The sequence below is a fragment of the Lipomyces doorenjongii genome (genome assembly GCF_038497915.1).
Source record: "Lipomyces doorenjongii strain NRRL Y-27504 unplaced genomic scaffold V1508scaffold_173, whole genome shotgun sequence".
NCBI classification, from domain to species: domain Eukaryota; kingdom Fungi; phylum Ascomycota; class Lipomycetes; order Lipomycetales; family Lipomycetaceae; genus Lipomyces; species Lipomyces doorenjongii.
In genome coordinates this window covers 1-16120 of record NW_027118240.1, presented here as the reverse complement: position 1 = coordinate 16120, position 16120 = coordinate 1, and the positions used below count along the sequence as shown (strand labels likewise).

General features: G+C 45.2%; 6 protein-coding genes across 6 annotated transcripts; 4 read left to right on the top strand and 2 right to left on the bottom strand.

Annotated features, from left to right (window-relative positions):
- The first annotated feature begins 308 nt into the window (after positions 1 to 308).
- On the top strand, positions 309 to 2174 carry V1508DRAFT_83232 (putative permease of the major facilitator superfamily). Its single transcript, XM_066943064.1, has 2 exons — positions 309 to 675; positions 729 to 2174. Exons 1-2 carry the CDS (start codon positions 436 to 438, stop codon positions 2055 to 2057), a joined length of 1569 nt encoding a protein of 522 aa, XP_066792137.1. The 5' UTR covers positions 309 to 435; the 3' UTR covers positions 2058 to 2174.
- Positions 2175 to 2998: 824 nt separating this feature from the next.
- V1508DRAFT_435977 (uncharacterized protein) lies at positions 2999 to 4171 on the top strand (the record flags this gene model as incomplete). The annotated part of the gene is made up of 3 exons (XM_066942087.1): positions 2999 to 3023; positions 3086 to 3285; positions 3341 to 4171. The coding sequence occupies 3 exons, from the start codon at positions 2999 to 3001 to the stop codon at positions 4169 to 4171; spliced, it is 1056 nt and encodes a 351-aa protein (XP_066792136.1).
- Positions 4172 to 4559: 388 nt separating this feature from the next.
- On the bottom strand, positions 4560 to 6443 carry V1508DRAFT_428694 (glycoside hydrolase family 43 protein). The gene has a single exon (XM_066941830.1). It carries the CDS (start codon positions 6334 to 6336, stop codon positions 4711 to 4713), a length of 1626 nt encoding a protein of 541 aa, XP_066792135.1. The 5' UTR covers positions 6337 to 6443; the 3' UTR covers positions 4560 to 4710.
- A 1136-nt stretch (positions 6444 to 7579) lies between these two features.
- On the top strand, positions 7580 to 9598 carry V1508DRAFT_393916 (major facilitator superfamily domain-containing protein). The gene is made up of 2 exons (XM_066937982.1): positions 7580 to 8435; positions 8490 to 9598. Exons 1-2 carry the CDS (start codon positions 7863 to 7865, stop codon positions 9429 to 9431), a joined length of 1515 nt encoding a protein of 504 aa, XP_066792134.1. The 5' UTR covers positions 7580 to 7862; the 3' UTR covers positions 9432 to 9598.
- A 310-nt stretch (positions 9599 to 9908) lies between these two features.
- Positions 9909 to 11806, bottom strand: V1508DRAFT_465117 (uncharacterized protein; the record flags this gene model as incomplete). Its single annotated transcript, XM_066942917.1, has 4 exons — positions 9909 to 11346; positions 11397 to 11535; positions 11593 to 11670; positions 11757 to 11806. 4 exons carry the CDS (start codon positions 11804 to 11806, stop codon positions 10003 to 10005), a joined length of 1611 nt encoding a protein of 536 aa, XP_066792133.1. The 3' UTR covers positions 9909 to 10002.
- A 493-nt stretch (positions 11807 to 12299) lies between these two features.
- On the top strand, positions 12300 to 14552 carry V1508DRAFT_442891 (FAD dependent oxidoreductase-domain-containing protein; the record flags this gene model as incomplete). Its single annotated transcript, XM_066942365.1, has 4 exons — positions 12300 to 12704; positions 12767 to 12882; positions 12946 to 13288; positions 13335 to 14552. The coding sequence occupies 4 exons, from the start codon at positions 12300 to 12302 to the stop codon at positions 14361 to 14363; spliced, it is 1893 nt and encodes a 630-aa protein (XP_066792132.1). The 3' UTR covers positions 14364 to 14552.
- Between the last annotated feature and the right edge of the window lie 1568 nt (positions 14553 to 16120).

Genomic DNA, 16120 nt, shown 5'->3' with positions numbered 1-16120 from the left:
CGAATACGAATAACGATTAATCGCAAATCGTATACACCCCTATGCGATGAACAGATATTTGCATGGACTGTTTACTTTCGACGACGCGTTCGTTGCAGCGTAAACAAACAAGTCAAGGGTTATTCAATAATCAACAACATTTACGCTAGGCCAAATGTGGAAAGTAAGAAATATAGAGTTTAATCTAAGAATGCACTACAGCTTGTCGTACCGTTCTCATCTTCCTGGGGCAAGGGTAACGAAAACGCTTTACCGATTGTACCAAAATAGCCTAGACTCTATTATCTCGTAGTCGTATCGTCCTAATGAGCAGGCGGTCATTCCATCATACACGGTTCTTTTTCTTATGAGCTTGGATAGTTGGAATTTGGTTCACTTTCGATCTCTTATATTGCAGTCGCGTGAGCAAAAGTTTGTTGGATTCCAAAACCGATTATGTCTATTCGACCACTTTCCAACATATCCAAAAAAAAGAAATCTCGTCAGATTGGAAACGGCAATGCTCTAGAGCTCGAATCAAACTACGGTATTGCGACAGACGACGATGTCGGTGATTCCGTTGATAGCGATATTGCCAAATACACTGCCGGCCATGAGCCGATCCAGATCGACGCCAAATTAAATAAGGCGCTATTCTGGAAAGCGAACAGGCGCATACTTGTAGTTATGCTTGGAGTAAGCGTGATGATAGCTTGTGATGATAAGAGTACACTAATGCCACCGTATAGACATACTTCTGTCAGTCACTTGATAAAGGCGCACTCGGATTTTCATCAGTCATGGGAATCCAGAAAGATGCCCACTTGGTAGGACAACAGTATTCCTGGCTTGGCACAATCTTGTATATGGGTGTTCTTGCAGGGGAGTATCCAACGAATCTTCTTCTGCAAAAGTTGCCATTAGCAAAATATCTGTCTGTGAATGTATTCTGCTGGGGAGCTGTTGTATGTTGCTCAGCGGCTGCAAATAATTTTGCTGGCTTGATGGTCGTGCGATTTTTACTTGGCGTATTTGAGTCTTGTGTACAGCCGGCATTTATAATTCTGACTGCGATGTGGTACACCAGGGAAGAACAAGCAGTACTTATGTCTCTTTGGTATTGTCAGACAGGTGTACAGCTTATGATTGGTGGTATGATTGCATTTGGTGTCTCTCATTACACACACGGTTTTATCAAGTCATGGCAGCTTCTGTTTCTAGTGCTTGGCTTGACGACTTGCGTGTGGGCGATTTTTATTGGCTGGTATCTTCCAGATTCACCGATGAAGGCCAAGTGCTTTACTGAAGAGGATAAAGTGCTGTTCATAGAGCGAGTTCGAAAGAATGAAACTGGCATTCAGAACAGAAAGTTAAAGCTGTACCAGATGCTTGAGGCACTAAAAGATTCTTTAGTTTGGTGCTATGTACTACTTCAACTTTCTTCTACCTTAGTGATAGGTGGACTGGGTGTATTCTCGAATCTAGTCATTAGTTCGTTTGGCTTCACGTATTTGCAGACTCAATTATTGAACGTTGCGCAAGGAGGTATCACAATTATGGTAATGGTGGGGTCGGCCGCGCTTGCCACAAAGCTCAAGGACACGAGCCTGATTATGTTCATTTGGACATGGCCAGCAATTACTGGTACAGTTGTCATGATGAAGATTACTCCGACTGTATACACCCGAGTGGGACTCCTTTTTGCGTTTTATTGCACTCAATTTTTTTTGGCTGAGGGAAATTTAATATTTTCTCTGATATCTCGAAATGTTGCTGGTCAATCGAAAAAGTCGGTTACGCTCACGATGGCATTCCTTGCGTGGTCAGCGGGAAACATCGCAGCCCCGCAGATATTCCGTCAGAGCGACGCACCACGGTATAAACATGGATTTATAGCTCATTTGTGCCTATATGTGGTTTTTAATCTTGCACTATGTGCAACACGATTTATTATCCTGAGTCGTAACAGGCAGCTTGAAATAGTCAATCTGCATGACGGTGGCGATGTGGACCTTCATCGTCATGCATTTGATGATTTAACCGATAGGGAGAATCAAGATTTCAGATACTCTAAGTAAATTTTTACGGCTGTTCCAAATGCTGATGTTCGCAGTAATCGACTATGTTCGTGTTCGTTATTCACAATTTCCAGCTACTGCATATAATATTCGGCTACTTTATTCGCCAATCATGAGCAGTGCGAACAGTGTTCTTTTTTTGCCGAATATGCGCGAATCTTCGAATCGTCGGCGAGGGTAGTTTACGCTGCCTGTCGTCGGATAATTTAACTACCAACGTCCTAAGACAGCCGTTTAGCGAAGTTGATCATCCTTAGTCAGACTGACGTTCAATACGGCGTCATCCATCCAGTTATTAGTTATTGCATGTTTCAGGGTTTGGTATTTAACTATACGATGCGTTGAGGTTGGCTTCTCGCAAATTTGACAGTACAGGTTATCCTCCTCGTCAGCTTTGAACCGAGGGCCGGGAAAATCAAGGCAATGTAATAAGCACTTTGTTAAGTTGTAGTAATTATGATAACTTGTAACCCCCTTCTATTGCAGACGCAATCCCTTCTTGTAAGTCAGCAAATTCTCCTTGTTTTGGATTCTCTAGCAAATACTGCAGCTTGTAGTTTTATATCAATGCTCAAGCTAATTGAAAGTCCGTTAGTAGATACCAAGTTCACAAACCGTTCGAACTTTCCTAAAATGCTCTAGATGCTCCTAAGCTAATGATGCAAAAGTAGGCAAAAGAGAATTTCATTTAGGTAATGGCGGATCTGCTCTTTGGCACTTAATTCATCTTCAACTATTAGTCACATCGATTTGACGTAGATTGCATATATGTTTGAGCATAGCATACAACATGGCGCTTTGCGGGCCGCTCTGTGGCCCGGTGTTACCCTAAACCCAGACTGAAGCACAGATAAATTATTACGACTTTATTCTAAATTGTTGCACTTTCTGCAATCGATTAAATAGAGAGAAAATTGTTTCATCATGGTGTTTACTCTGTGATGGGGTATACTTGCAACGGGAGGGGTAAGTCAGTTAATGTGGTGTGCAGATTGGACGTAATTCACGTAATGTATAGATTTCGCAAGCGTTTGTGCGGGATCTGCTCATTGATCCTAGAACTCGCGGCGTGACCGACGTTATCCATAAACCGGTTGCGGTAGGATCTCGAACAGTTGAAAAGGCAGTGGAGTTTGTGGAGTCGTGTGCGCCTGGATCCGGTATGAAAGCCTATGGATCTTACGAGGAACTTGTAAAAGATCCCGACGTTGATGTAGTGTACGTTGGTGTAAGTTCAAGACTCAATAAAACATATTATTTATACCAACTAACCTATGAGGCAGTCCTTGAACTCATTGCACTATAGGGATTCGCTAACAGCTCTGCGTTCTGGGAAACATGTCTTATGCGAGAAAGCCTTTACAATTAACGCAGCGCAAGCGAGACATCTTGCTTCGGTAGCTAAGGAAAATAATCTCTTTTTGATGGAAGGTGTCTGGACTCGGTTTTTTCCTCTTGTTCGAAGGTTCAAGGAAATCCTTCACGAAGACAAGATCTTGGGCAAAATTATACGCGTGTCGGTGGACTGCGGACATAAACACCCTTATTCCGAAGAGAAGGACAATCGGATATATGGGATTGCCACAGGAGGTGGGGTGTTACTAAACTTGGGAGTGTATGCGACAATGTGGGCATTCCTTGCTTGCTACCACCATCCGGACAATGATAAAATGCCACCTACTTCTGTTAAGGCATCCATGCTCAGAGCGCCAACTGGCATAGACGCTTGCACTGCTATAACTATGATCTGGGACAAACCGCACATTATCAGTGTTTCAACTGCTACCGTTGCGCTCAATGCTTTCACAGAAAGACTGGTGTGTGTCGATGGTGAATTTGGGCACATTATAATCCCATTGTCAACACCGAGGCCCACTCAAATTATCATTCGCATAGATGGCAATCCAGAAGAAGTGTTGAGCTTCCCTATACCTGCTGAAGGCACCGGTTTATTTTATGAAGCGGACGAGGTAGCAAGAGATATTCGTGACAAGAGGATCTCTAACTTGACTTACGCTTTGGAAGAGTCGATTTTGATTGTGGATATCTTTGATGAGATAAGACGAGACAACAACCTTGTTTATCCAGCAGCGATTGATGCAGTGTCCGATTGAATGAACTTATGAGAATATGGGGGATGTTGATACTAAATTAATGAACTGGTTTTGGTGGTCGTACACCAAGGAAGAGCTCACTCTTTATTGCGTTAAACACTTTGTTGGGCGATAGTAACAATCTTGCCAATCTGCAATCTCCTTCAATGAGGGGATACAAATTTATATGTCTTGTGAAGTTTATTAATAAATTAACGTAAAAGATATATTACAAAGCACCACGTGATGTGTGAGAGTCGCAGTAATGCAAGGTTCAGCAACAATTAAGCGGTGCCTACCGCACAGCTACTGGTGCTATTGCTACAGTAGGAGACCACAGAGATTTATTGCGCTTTGTAGCTTCAAAACTACTTAGGGATTTGAGATAAACGGTGCTGAAGACTTGGTAGTGGAATATAGTGTACTTCATGGATACATACAACCTCTAAAGTATGGATTGAAACTTCTCAGGAATACTATACGTATTATTTTCGAATTTCATTGTACCTTAGATCTATAATCAATACATCATGAAGCGGAGTCTTAAAGTAGTTCATCTATCAATCAGATTTGAGTACCAAATCATTACCGGCGCAGCAGCATGCATAAGCAAAGTCAGCTGGTGCGAGGCACGGTTCCCCTTGACCTGTGCTATACAGTCCAAACTGAACACCTGTAAAAAGACCACCTATTGGAGGATATCGAAGTAGTGCCGCTGAACTTATATCGCCACCTAATATAATGCCATCCTCATTAGAGAAACCCAAGCGAAAAAAAAGGCGGTACATGCTGCGGGACGCAACTATCAACAACGTCACCGGACCACTGTCAATCTCGCAAACATCACGTTTTATAACTTCCTCACCAATAGTTTTCTTAGTGAATACAATTGCTCGTTTAGACAAATCATTAGACGATCTCGCAATTCCCAATGATGCATGAGAGAACGCACTGTACCAAACGACTATACCAGCCTGGTACGTCTCAGACAAAGCTGGATCAAATTCCAACTGACTCTCAAATGTTACGTTGAAATTCTCTTGCTTTCTGAACAAAGCCGCTGGGTGTTCAGGACTGCTTAAATCGTACGGGTTGCCATATATCCTAAGAAAGCCAGGACGTTCCAACAGTGTATAGTCCGATCTAAGAGGCGTACCCTTACTATACCAGCCAAGAGATAGACCATCGGATTCAAATTTGTCTTCCCAAAACGATTCTGCTATGAGCTCATCCACTTCTGGCTCAATAGTCACGATGTCCTTTCCATTATTCACGATCGGCCAGTCATCTTTCCAATCAACTGATACCAAAAAAGTCTCTCTACCAAGGGAGGAAAGTTCTGTCTGATTATCATCACCGACGCGATGTCTGTAACCTAACAACACAGACCACCACTTGCCCGCATTATCTTCAACGAAGTCGAGATGCCCCGTATTATGCACGCCGCCACTATTCGAGCTCCGCACAATAGCGCCTTGTGGACAGTGTTCATAGGGTCCATATACGGATGATGACGAGCGGAAGACGAGCTCACTATGGCCGCCGTCGGTACCCCCTTCGGCAGCTAAAAGGTAGTAATAACCATTGCGCTTGAAAACATGGGGTCCTTCTGAAATCCCTGTCGGAGACTCGCGCACAACGACCGGATTTTTTTTAGATTTACCGGTGGCCATATCCACTTCTGAGACGTGAATTGCAAAGTCCCTTTTAGTAGAGTGCGGATCACGCCTCACCAATGCATGCGTATAGGTCAGATAGACCTTTCCATCGTCATCCCAAAACAAATCTTGGTCAAAGCCATACACATCGAAAAAGATCGGATCAGACCAGGAGCTTGAATCCCAAATGTTTGTTGTAGACACATAAAATCCTAGTGGATACACTCGCAACCCTTCCGACGGTCTATAGCAGTTGAAGCATCCAGCAGCAATGTAAAATTTCCCATTGTGATAGCGAATTGTGGGTGCCCATATGCCAGCTGATGGTTCGACCGTTCGCAAGTCAAGCTGGGAACGCCTGGTAAGTGCATGTCCAATTAAGGACCACGTTATCAAATCCTTCGAATTATAGATTGGGATGCCTGGAAAGTATTCAAATGTTGAAGTGACTAAGAAATAGTCCCTACCTACGTGAACGATGGATGGATCAGGATTGTAACCGTGGAGAATGGGATTGCGAATGGACATCTCTACCTCTAAGATTAGTAATGAATGAGTCCTTTGTAATTCACGCAGTAATTGCACAGGTCTTGAGCAAATTGGGGAGAATACAGAATAGCAATAGTAGACTCATACCTGCAACCTATGTCATATAGTCGTCGCTTGTATCGTGTTAGGCTATTTTGGCACAATCGGTAAGGAGTCTTCGTTACCCTTGCCCTGGGAATATAAGGGACGGTAAGAGGTTGTACTGCATTCTTTTAGATTAAACCCTGAATTTCTTGCAGAGGTACGACAATGCTGAAGGTCTTGTAAGAAAAAAACTCCTTACCGATTGTATCAAATGAACCGCCTGTATTTTATCCGGGTCCTGGTAACTCTGAGTTTATAGAGAGTCAAATTCTGAAAACGGACATAATTTACGACTAATCAGGGAACCTGCCAGAATGTGTAAACCCTGCCACTCCAGCGGGACAGCTCCGCAAATCTTCCGCTTCGAGACAACGTTGCACACGGACCACGCAAAATTGGCTCAGTATCGCCCCGTCACAACATCAGCATGCGGGTTTAATTTATTTTGTTTTCGGCAGAAATGCATGCTTGATAGATCCTAAGCAATCATGTCATGTGGGCTGCGGTATTCCTAACTGGGTGCAGATAGGTCCAGCTGACTCGCAAACTGAGCAGACACTGAGGATAATCTCTAGCTTTGCAGAAAATCCGCAAGTCTGCATTTAAAAACTCTCATCTCATAGTCTCATTTCAATTTCCACAATGGAACAAGGCAGCTCAGTCAAATTGGCATATGATCAAAGCATGTGATCACGAGCATTTGGTGAATCATGAGGCCAACCAGATCTACCTACACTCCCCCAAAATAACTTTGCTAGTCTGGAAGGAGAGACATTGGTCGAGAAAGTGTGGAAATTATAGTTGACGCATTCTCACCCTGGGCCCCACATAGATATACAATTTGTGTGACTGCGAACAAATTTCGATCAATAGAATATTATAAACAGAAGGAAACTAGACTAAATCCACTTTCAATTACTCGGACATTCGTCCAAATTTCGCCAAAGTATTTGATGTCCTGATTCTTCAGCTATTACTAGTAGCGTGTGCATATGCAGACAGCTTACAACTTGGTAGCTAAGCAGGCTGCAACGGCCAACATTACTCGCCGCGGCGTGGAGGTTAGGGTCAGTGTCGTTGGCCGCAGCGCCAGTTATTGCCTGCTCGCCGGGAGATACGTGTGCCTGTCAAAGGCTGACGGGGGAGACCTATCGGGCGGGCGTGGGTCCGCGATTTTTCCGCTCGTCTCGGAGTACCCCGCATTTGCATTTTTGGTCTGATGTGGGGAACTTGTGGAGGGGGAACGCTTAGCAGATGGATTAGACATTGATGCCAAGTTAATTCGCGAATTTTGCGGCGATGGCCAAATATAAAAGTGGGCCAACAACCCGATTTCCTAAAACCAGTTTATTCTGATAGGATCTTACCGTACGACGACACTTGACAACTAGGTGAAAATTGCTCCTTGATCTAAATCAGAAATGACGAAAGACATGGAGATGCATGACTATGACATGAAAACGTCTGCGGGGGAACATGTTGACATTGACAAAGAAGTGATGGGAATCATGGGAGAGGAGCACGTGGAAGTCGATCCTGAGACCAGCAGAAAATTGTTCTGGATGCTGAATCGTCGGATTTTGCCCCTTATGCTGGGTGTTTATTTCTGCCAGTCTTTAGATAAGAGTGCGGTTGGATTCGCGTCGATTATGGGAATTATTAAGGATGCTCATTTGGTTGGCAATCAGTATAACTGGCTGGGCACCATTTTGTATCTTGGAACGGTTGCAGGAGAAGTGCCGGTAAACTATCTAATTCAGAAGTTACCGATTGCGAAGCTTGTCGCTGTCAATATCTTCTTGTGGGGAGCAGTGACAGCTTGCACGGCAGCAATTAATGACTTCGCTGGCCTTGCTGCCACCAGATTTCTGTTAGGGCTTTTTGAAGCGTGTATTTTCCCTTCGTTCCTCACGTTGACTAGTATGTGGTATACTCGGCAAGAGCAACTTTTGATATTAAGCTTCTGGGGCTGTATGCCTGGAGTTCAAATTATGGTATGTCACACATTGGATGTTTATGTAGTGTGGCTAACTGGACTGATGTTGTAGGTCGGTGGTCTCCTGGCTTATGGGGTTGAACACTATACGCATGGAGTTATGAAGTCTTGGCAACTTCTTTTCATGGTTCTGGGTATCGCGACGGTGGCTCTAGCTATCTTAATTGGCTTACTTCTCCCCGACAGTCCCACCAAAGCGAAGTGCTATTCTGACGATGTCAAAAAGCTGCTCGTTGCTCGTGTCCGTGCAAACCAAACAGGTGTGCAGCCCAACAAGGCAATCAAGTGGTACCAAGTGCGAGAAGCAATCCGCGATCCTCTAATTTGGTGTTGCTTTGGGATGCAGACCATTACGTGCATGTTCGTCGGTGGTTTGGCTTTCTTCAGTAACCTGATTGTTGCCTCATTTGGATATAATTATCTGCAGACACAGCTTCTCAACTTAGCCCAAGGCGCCATAGTTGTTCTTATCCTCATTGGGTCATTTTATGCGGCAAAGCGTACAGGTCAGACGCTCTACACGTTGATGGCAATTGGATGGATTCCTATTGTTGGAATGGTGCTAGTGATGAAAATTACACCGAACCAATCAAATAAAGTAGGTCTCTTAATCGCGTACTATATGACTCTATTTACGTGGCCATGTGGAGAAATGGTGAATTCTATAATATCAAGAAATATTGCTGGTTCTTCGAAACGTACGGCTTGCTTGATCATTAACTTTATAGCATGGAGTGGCGGCAATGCAGCAGCGCCGCAATTTTACAAACGCAGCGAGGCACCGAGATACACGAAAGCCTTTATTGTGAACTTGTGCTTGTTTAGTTTTTACTATGTGCTTCTTTTTGTCACGAGATTTATACTGGCGAGGCGCAACAGAATAAAGCGACAAAACGCGGTATATGATGAGAACGGAAAGGAAGTAATATCTCAAGAGAACGCATTTGCTGATCTAACGGATTTTGAGAATCCTGATTTCCGCTATTGTATGTAGTTGAATCACTGGATTGGAAATACTATTTGTACGTTGTTTGCGTCTTACAATATTAGCGTTCCAGTTCATTTATTGAATCTTTTATGACAATATGTGAGGATCGGGATTGATTAGATCCGAGGTTCCTAAAGACAATTAAGTGTTGAGAAGCTCAAATTATATCAGGGGTATTGCGAATAATATTCGGCGAAGCACGCCAAATTGTGATTAAACTAACATGATGTTTAGTTTCAATGCTGCACAACCTGGCGATAAGGCACATCTATTTCCAAGGGCACGTGTAGAGTGTAAATATGTGCTTCGCTTCAGTCTGATAGCCCGCAAGGCTGGTTGAATTCAGACACAACTACGTGTTCTTTCTCATGCCAACCACTGAACGATCGCTGTAGATCAGGCTGTCCTGCGGATCTGTGACAATGTGTAGAACACTGTAGCCTACGATCGTAGATTGTAGAATATTCTAGCAATATATAAGCATGACGCAATTGGTGTATTGAGTGGAATGCCTAGAAGGTTCCAGAAAAATGACTCAATTATATATACACATTATTGCTGATGACACATGCCGAACCTATGCAAACTGCTTTTCGATTTTTTTATCCTCCTCAATTCTTTTCTCCTCCTCAATCTCCGACTCATCGTCGTCACCCTCCTGCAACCAACCACCGCATCGCGACACAGCGCGCTGCCAGAGGCTATACCACTTCATACGCTTCTTTTCTGTAACAGAAGGCATAAATATTGTCTCTCCGTCCGTGTTTAGCTTCTTCAACTCCTCAAAGCTTGTATAAATGCCAACTGCAAAGCCTGCTGCAATTGCCGCACCCAACGCGGTGGTCTCTAGGTACTGTGGCCGAACGACATCAATACCGATAATATCCGCTTGTATTTGCATGCATACACCTGAGTTGCTCATACCACCATCGACATGGAGGGCCTTCAGCTCGTATCCTGAATCCTTAGCCATAGCTTCCAATACTGCTCTAGTCTGATAGCAGGTGGCCTCAATGGTTGCTCGGGCAATATGTTCTTTGGTCGTATAGTTCGTGATACCGTAAATCGTTCCTTGTGCGTCGTCAATCCAGTAGGGAGCGAAAAGTCCCGCGAAGGCCGTGACAAACACCACTCCACCAGCGTCAGAGACTTTCGAAGCCAATTGTCCGACCTCGTCCGAGTCTGATATCAACTGTAAGTTGTCTCGCAAGAATTTAACTGCCGCGCCACCGACGGCGATTGATCCTTCCAATGCGTATATGGGCTTCTCTCCCTTGAAATGATAACCGACTGTGGTTAAAAGACCGTTTTTTGAGAATACTGGCTCCTCACCGGTATTGTAGAGAAGAAACAATCCAGTTCCGTACGTGTTCTTTCCCATGCCAACACTGAACGATCGTTGTCCGACCAACGCGGCTGACTGGTCACCGAGACACGACGCAATTGGCACACCAGCGAGAGCACCGGCAGCTATATTACCGTAGGTCAGGTTGTCTGCGGAGCAGACAACCTCAGGAAGCTTCACCCCCTGAGAAATTTCAAAGAAATCGAGAAGGAAGTCATCGTACTTTAGTGAGTTTATATTAAGGAACATAGTTCGTGATGCATTGGTGGTATCAGTCACAAATTTGGTGTCAGAGCCAGGTCTACCGCCGCCGGTCAGATTATACACTAACCAGGTGTCAACGGTGCCGAACATCAAAGTCCCACGCCTTCGTGCCTCCTGAACGCTGTGAACGTTTTGTACTAGCCACACAAGCTTGAGCGCGGACGGATAGGTGGAAAGCGGCAGACCACATAGTCGCACCAAATTTTTGGCGCCGTTTTTGGTCTTGAAGTGATGCACTAAACGGGAAGTACGGGTGTCAGGCCAAGCAATTGCATTATACAGTGGCTTCCCAGTTTCAGAATCCCAGACGACCTGTGTCATCCATTAGCCATTGACATTTGAACGGAGGAATAAACACGCACAGTGGTTTCACGCTGATTTGTAATTCCAACGGCCTTTATATCGGAGACATCGTGTCCGGAAGCGGCAAACTCGCTGATGGCTCCATCAATACAGTCGTTCGCACACTTGATAATTTCGTACGGGTTTTGTTCGTGCCAACTGTTATGAACTGATCAGTGTCTGTTCCGATGAACCTGTAGGACACCCACAACTCACCCAGCATGTGGATACTGTTGCTCGAATTCAGTCTGTCGCACAGCGCAAGGCCTACCCATATCATCAAATATGATGAATCTGCCGCTGTTAGCATACGATGATGAAATCTGGGTCAATAAGCAGCGCTTTCAGAGGATATGTCGGAGCTGCGCGTGTCATCTCACCTGATGGATGTTGTGCCCGCATCTAGTGCTCCAATAAAAGCTTTGGACATTGTTTCACTGGATGTCATGTGCCCAAGGAGCCAAATAATCTTTTAGGAGAGATGTAATAAACGTCAAAGTTGCATCTTGGTGAAAAGTAGAGCGATTGCTAAGCCATGTGCCTCCAGCAATTGCCATGTTCCATCCTTGCATATATCAATTATGTGCACCACCCACACATACTCCAGTTGGTGCAAAAATGACTGTGTTGGAGAGGCGTTTTATGGCGGCGTGCGGGCCGCCTGGCGGACATGCAAGAGTCAATTCGGACAACCTAGCTACCGCTCTGCCGCACAGTAGCACTTATTGCGCCCGTCCCAATATCAAAATGTCCGGCTCAAGATAGATCGATGAGAAGCCTAGTTTGAGACGACGATAGTCTTCCTCTTCCTGGGGGATCGTCCGCATTTACGAGAGAACCATTCCTGAGTGGTCAGACTGTTTCCCGTCATTTGACCATTTTTTTCACAGTCAGATAAATCTCTTCATCTCTAACAAGCGGAAATGTCTGTTCGTAGGGCGTTGCTCTTGAATTCCAATCGTCGTGTCCTCCTTCACACCGCGGGCGCAAGCTTCATCCTGAGCACAACAGCATTTCTGCTGTGGACTACTTCGAGGGTCGGCTCGATACGCAACGAAGCTCATCAGGAGGAGACGACATCGAACTATGTGCCTCCCGCTGCCTCATTGCCGCCATCCCGAGAAGAACAGATCAAGAGTTTAGGAACCGAAAAGTTTGACCTGCTAATTATTGGCGGCGGTGCGACTGGCGCAGGGTGCGCGTTGGATGCCGTTAGCAGAGGCCTAAAGGTCGCAGTTGTGGAGCGTGACGACTTTGCATGCGGCACAAGCAGCCGGAGTACTAAGCTTGTACACGGTGGTGTGAGATACCTGGAGAAAGCGTTCTGGGTATGTGAAGAATTGCGAACCTGCACTAGCAAGCGTTTTCCAGCCTAACTATGACACACCAGAACTTAGATTACGAGCAGTACAAGTTGGTGAAGGCTGCACTTGCTGAAAGGGCTACATTTTTGAAAGTAGCACCTCATTTGAGTTTCCCGCTCCCGATCATGGTGCCGGTTTACAAGTACGACTAATATGCCGACTGATATGAGGCATGAGCATTATCAGCTAACAATGTATCGCCTAGGTGGTGGCAGGTCCCGTATTACTGGGCTGGAACTAAGATGTACGACTTCATAGCAGGAAAGGAGAACATGAAACCCAGTTACTTCATGAGCCGAAACGAGACTCTCGAAAGCTTCCCTATGCTCAAGCCCGACAACTTGAAAGGTGCCGTTGTCTATTACGACGGCAGCCACAATGACTCGCGAATGAACACCGCTATTCTTCTTACTGCTGTGCAGCAAGGGGCCGTTGTCCTTAACCACATGGAGGTTACGGAACTATCCAAGGATGCTTCTGGGCGTGTCAACGGAGTTGTTGTTCACGATAATGAAGGCACTGCCGGGAAATTCAAAGTTGAGGCTAAGGTAGGTAATAGTCATCCATTCCAATATATGGCTAATGTGTTCCCAGGGTGTTATCAATGCGAGCGGACCCTTCGCGGACGAGATCCGTCAACTAGATACTCCCACCGTGTCCCACATCGTCGCTCCTTCGTCCGGAGTGCATGTCATCCTTCCCGACTACTACTGTTCCCGCAAGATGGGTTTGATCGACCCAGCTACCTCCGATGGACGAGTCATCTTTTTTCTTCCATGGCAAGGCCACACTCTTGCTGGTACGACCGACTCCCCTACTACCGTCTCCAAGGATCCAATTCCAACCGAGAAGGAGGTCAGCTGGATTCTAAACGAAATTAAGCACTACGTTTCCGACGATATTATCGTTCGACGGAAAGATGTTCTTGCTGCTTGGAGTGGAATTCGACCTTTGGTGCGCGATCCGCGAGCCAAGAACACTGAGTCCCTGGTTCGCAACCATTTGATCACCATGTCCGACAGTGGCCTGTTGACGATTGCCGGCGGCAAGTGGACTACATATAGGGAAATGGCAGAAGATACTGTCGACATTGCTATCAACGAATTTGGCCTTCAACCCGCTGGTGCATGCAGAACTAGGGATATTAAGCTTGTTGGTGCCGAACGATACAGAAAACTCATGTTCATACACCTGATCCAGACATTTGGCATTGACACCGAGATTGCCCAGCATCTTAGTGACAATTACGGTGATCGTGCCTACGAGGTTGTCAGACTTTCATCTGCTGCCGGTGAAAGAGGCCCTTCTAGTCGTATCAGATTGCTCCAAGCGTACCCTTTCATTGACGGCGAGGTCCGTTATGCCGTTCAGTATGAGTATGCTCGAACGGCTGTCGACGTACTCTCTAGACGAACTCGACTTGCTTTCTTGAATGCCAGGGCCGCGCTGGAGAGCTTGCCGAAAGTCATCGATATCATGTCCAGCGAGTTGAAGTGGGACAAGGCTCGTCAGGAGAAAGAGTGGACCGACACTATCAAGTTCTTGTACAGTATGGGCCTCGAAAACGGTCTGTACTTGTCTAGAGAGGAAGTTGAGAGGGGGCAAGTAAACTTGTCGGGGTAACTTCTTGGTCGACATTTAGAAGCATAATAGATTGGAGAACCGAGCTATAATGTCCCCCCACGTGTTTGCCATTGTCGATTTGAATTTAATATTTTTTTCCGACATTAATTGGCGCTGAAGTGATAGACTCGCACAGGTCCGTAATTGAGTGTCAATCTTTTGTCCTCACCAAGGAAGTAACATCCCCAGCATCGCAATTTCAGCAAATTTCGCTTAGTCTGCCTAACTCTAGACGCGCCGCCGTGATGGCATGGGCTCGTCACAGTTGCACAAATTATTGATTGCTCTCTTATTTATACTAAATTACTCCCTGACAAATAAATAGGCTAGGCTTTAGGGCCTGATTATTTTTTTGTAATGGCTCTCCCATTTAAACGAAAAAAAAAAGAATCGCCCCTTCTGATGGTACTCCCATTAAATCTAAAAAGAGTCGCCCCTTCTAATGGATACACAAAAAGAATCACCCCTTCTAATGGTACTCCCATTAGACACAAAAAGAATCAGGTAAAATTAAATGGAGCTCCCATTTTACTAGCGTAAATGGAGTTGAAATGGTAGCAGCCTTTTCCCATACAAAAAGCTAATGGAGGTTTGACTTTGACCTCCATTTCAACTCCATTTCCGCCTCCACGAAGCACCACCTTGCTGACCAATCTACAGAGTGTCACGTCTCTACAATGCGCTCCCAACACGAAATCGATATCGAAGACGATTTAATCGACCACCTCTTCCTTGCGATTATACTAGAGTCCTTACAAATGGAGGAACAAAAGGGGGCGCAAGGCGCCACAGAGGAGGAAGGATTTGAACAAAAACGTGGGGCAACAGTACCTAGACCAGCTACTTAACTGTGGCCACCCTGAAGGCATTAAGAGGCCTTAAGGATGTCTCACGATACATTTATGTCGCTAGTCAACTGGCTTGTACTCAGCTGAGAGCTTCAATGCATGTTTCAGTGGAGCTGAAACTAGCCATCTTCCTACATATCGTTTCACGGCCAGTTTTCACAGACAGATACTATGGAACGCTACTTTGTTGGAAACAGGCTAGTCAGCGAGTAAGCTACCTATTATCGATTTGAAGCCAGACTTTACCTAATTGCTCGTAGATCATTTCATGAAGTTCTCGAATCGCTGCTTATCCTTTACCCCGCCTTTATCAAACTTCCTGATCTTAGTACTCCCCTCGCATCTCGAATCTCTGACGACCCTCGATTTTATCCATCGTACAAAGATTGCCTAGGAGCTTTGGATGGCACGCATATTGCCGCCCATACTAATCTGGAGGAGCAACCCAAATTTCGCAACCGCAAAGGCTTTTTGTCTCAGAACGTACTTGCTGTTTGTGACCTCGGCCTGAATTTCGTATACGCTTTGCCTGATCCAGGTCACGTGTGGATCCAAATGGGAGCTCCGTTTACAAGTGTAAACGGAGCTCCCATTCGCGCATGAAACCCTTAGCCCTAAATGGGACCTACATTAGGAGGAAATAAATGGCCCCACCTAACTGGAGCTCCCATTTAAAAACGTAAATGGGAGGGCCATTAAAAAAAGAATCAGGCCCTTATGTAATAGTAATGAGCCGCACTGTTGGCGGCCGACATGACAGATATATCTTTGCCTCGGAGTTTCGAAGTCATTTTACAGGATCCGCATCGCCTCCCTAGGGGTGTATACGATTACGGTACCGTCAAAATTTCATATTATTCGTAAAGTTAATCGCAAAACTGAGAACCTAATCGTAAAGTAATCGTATAG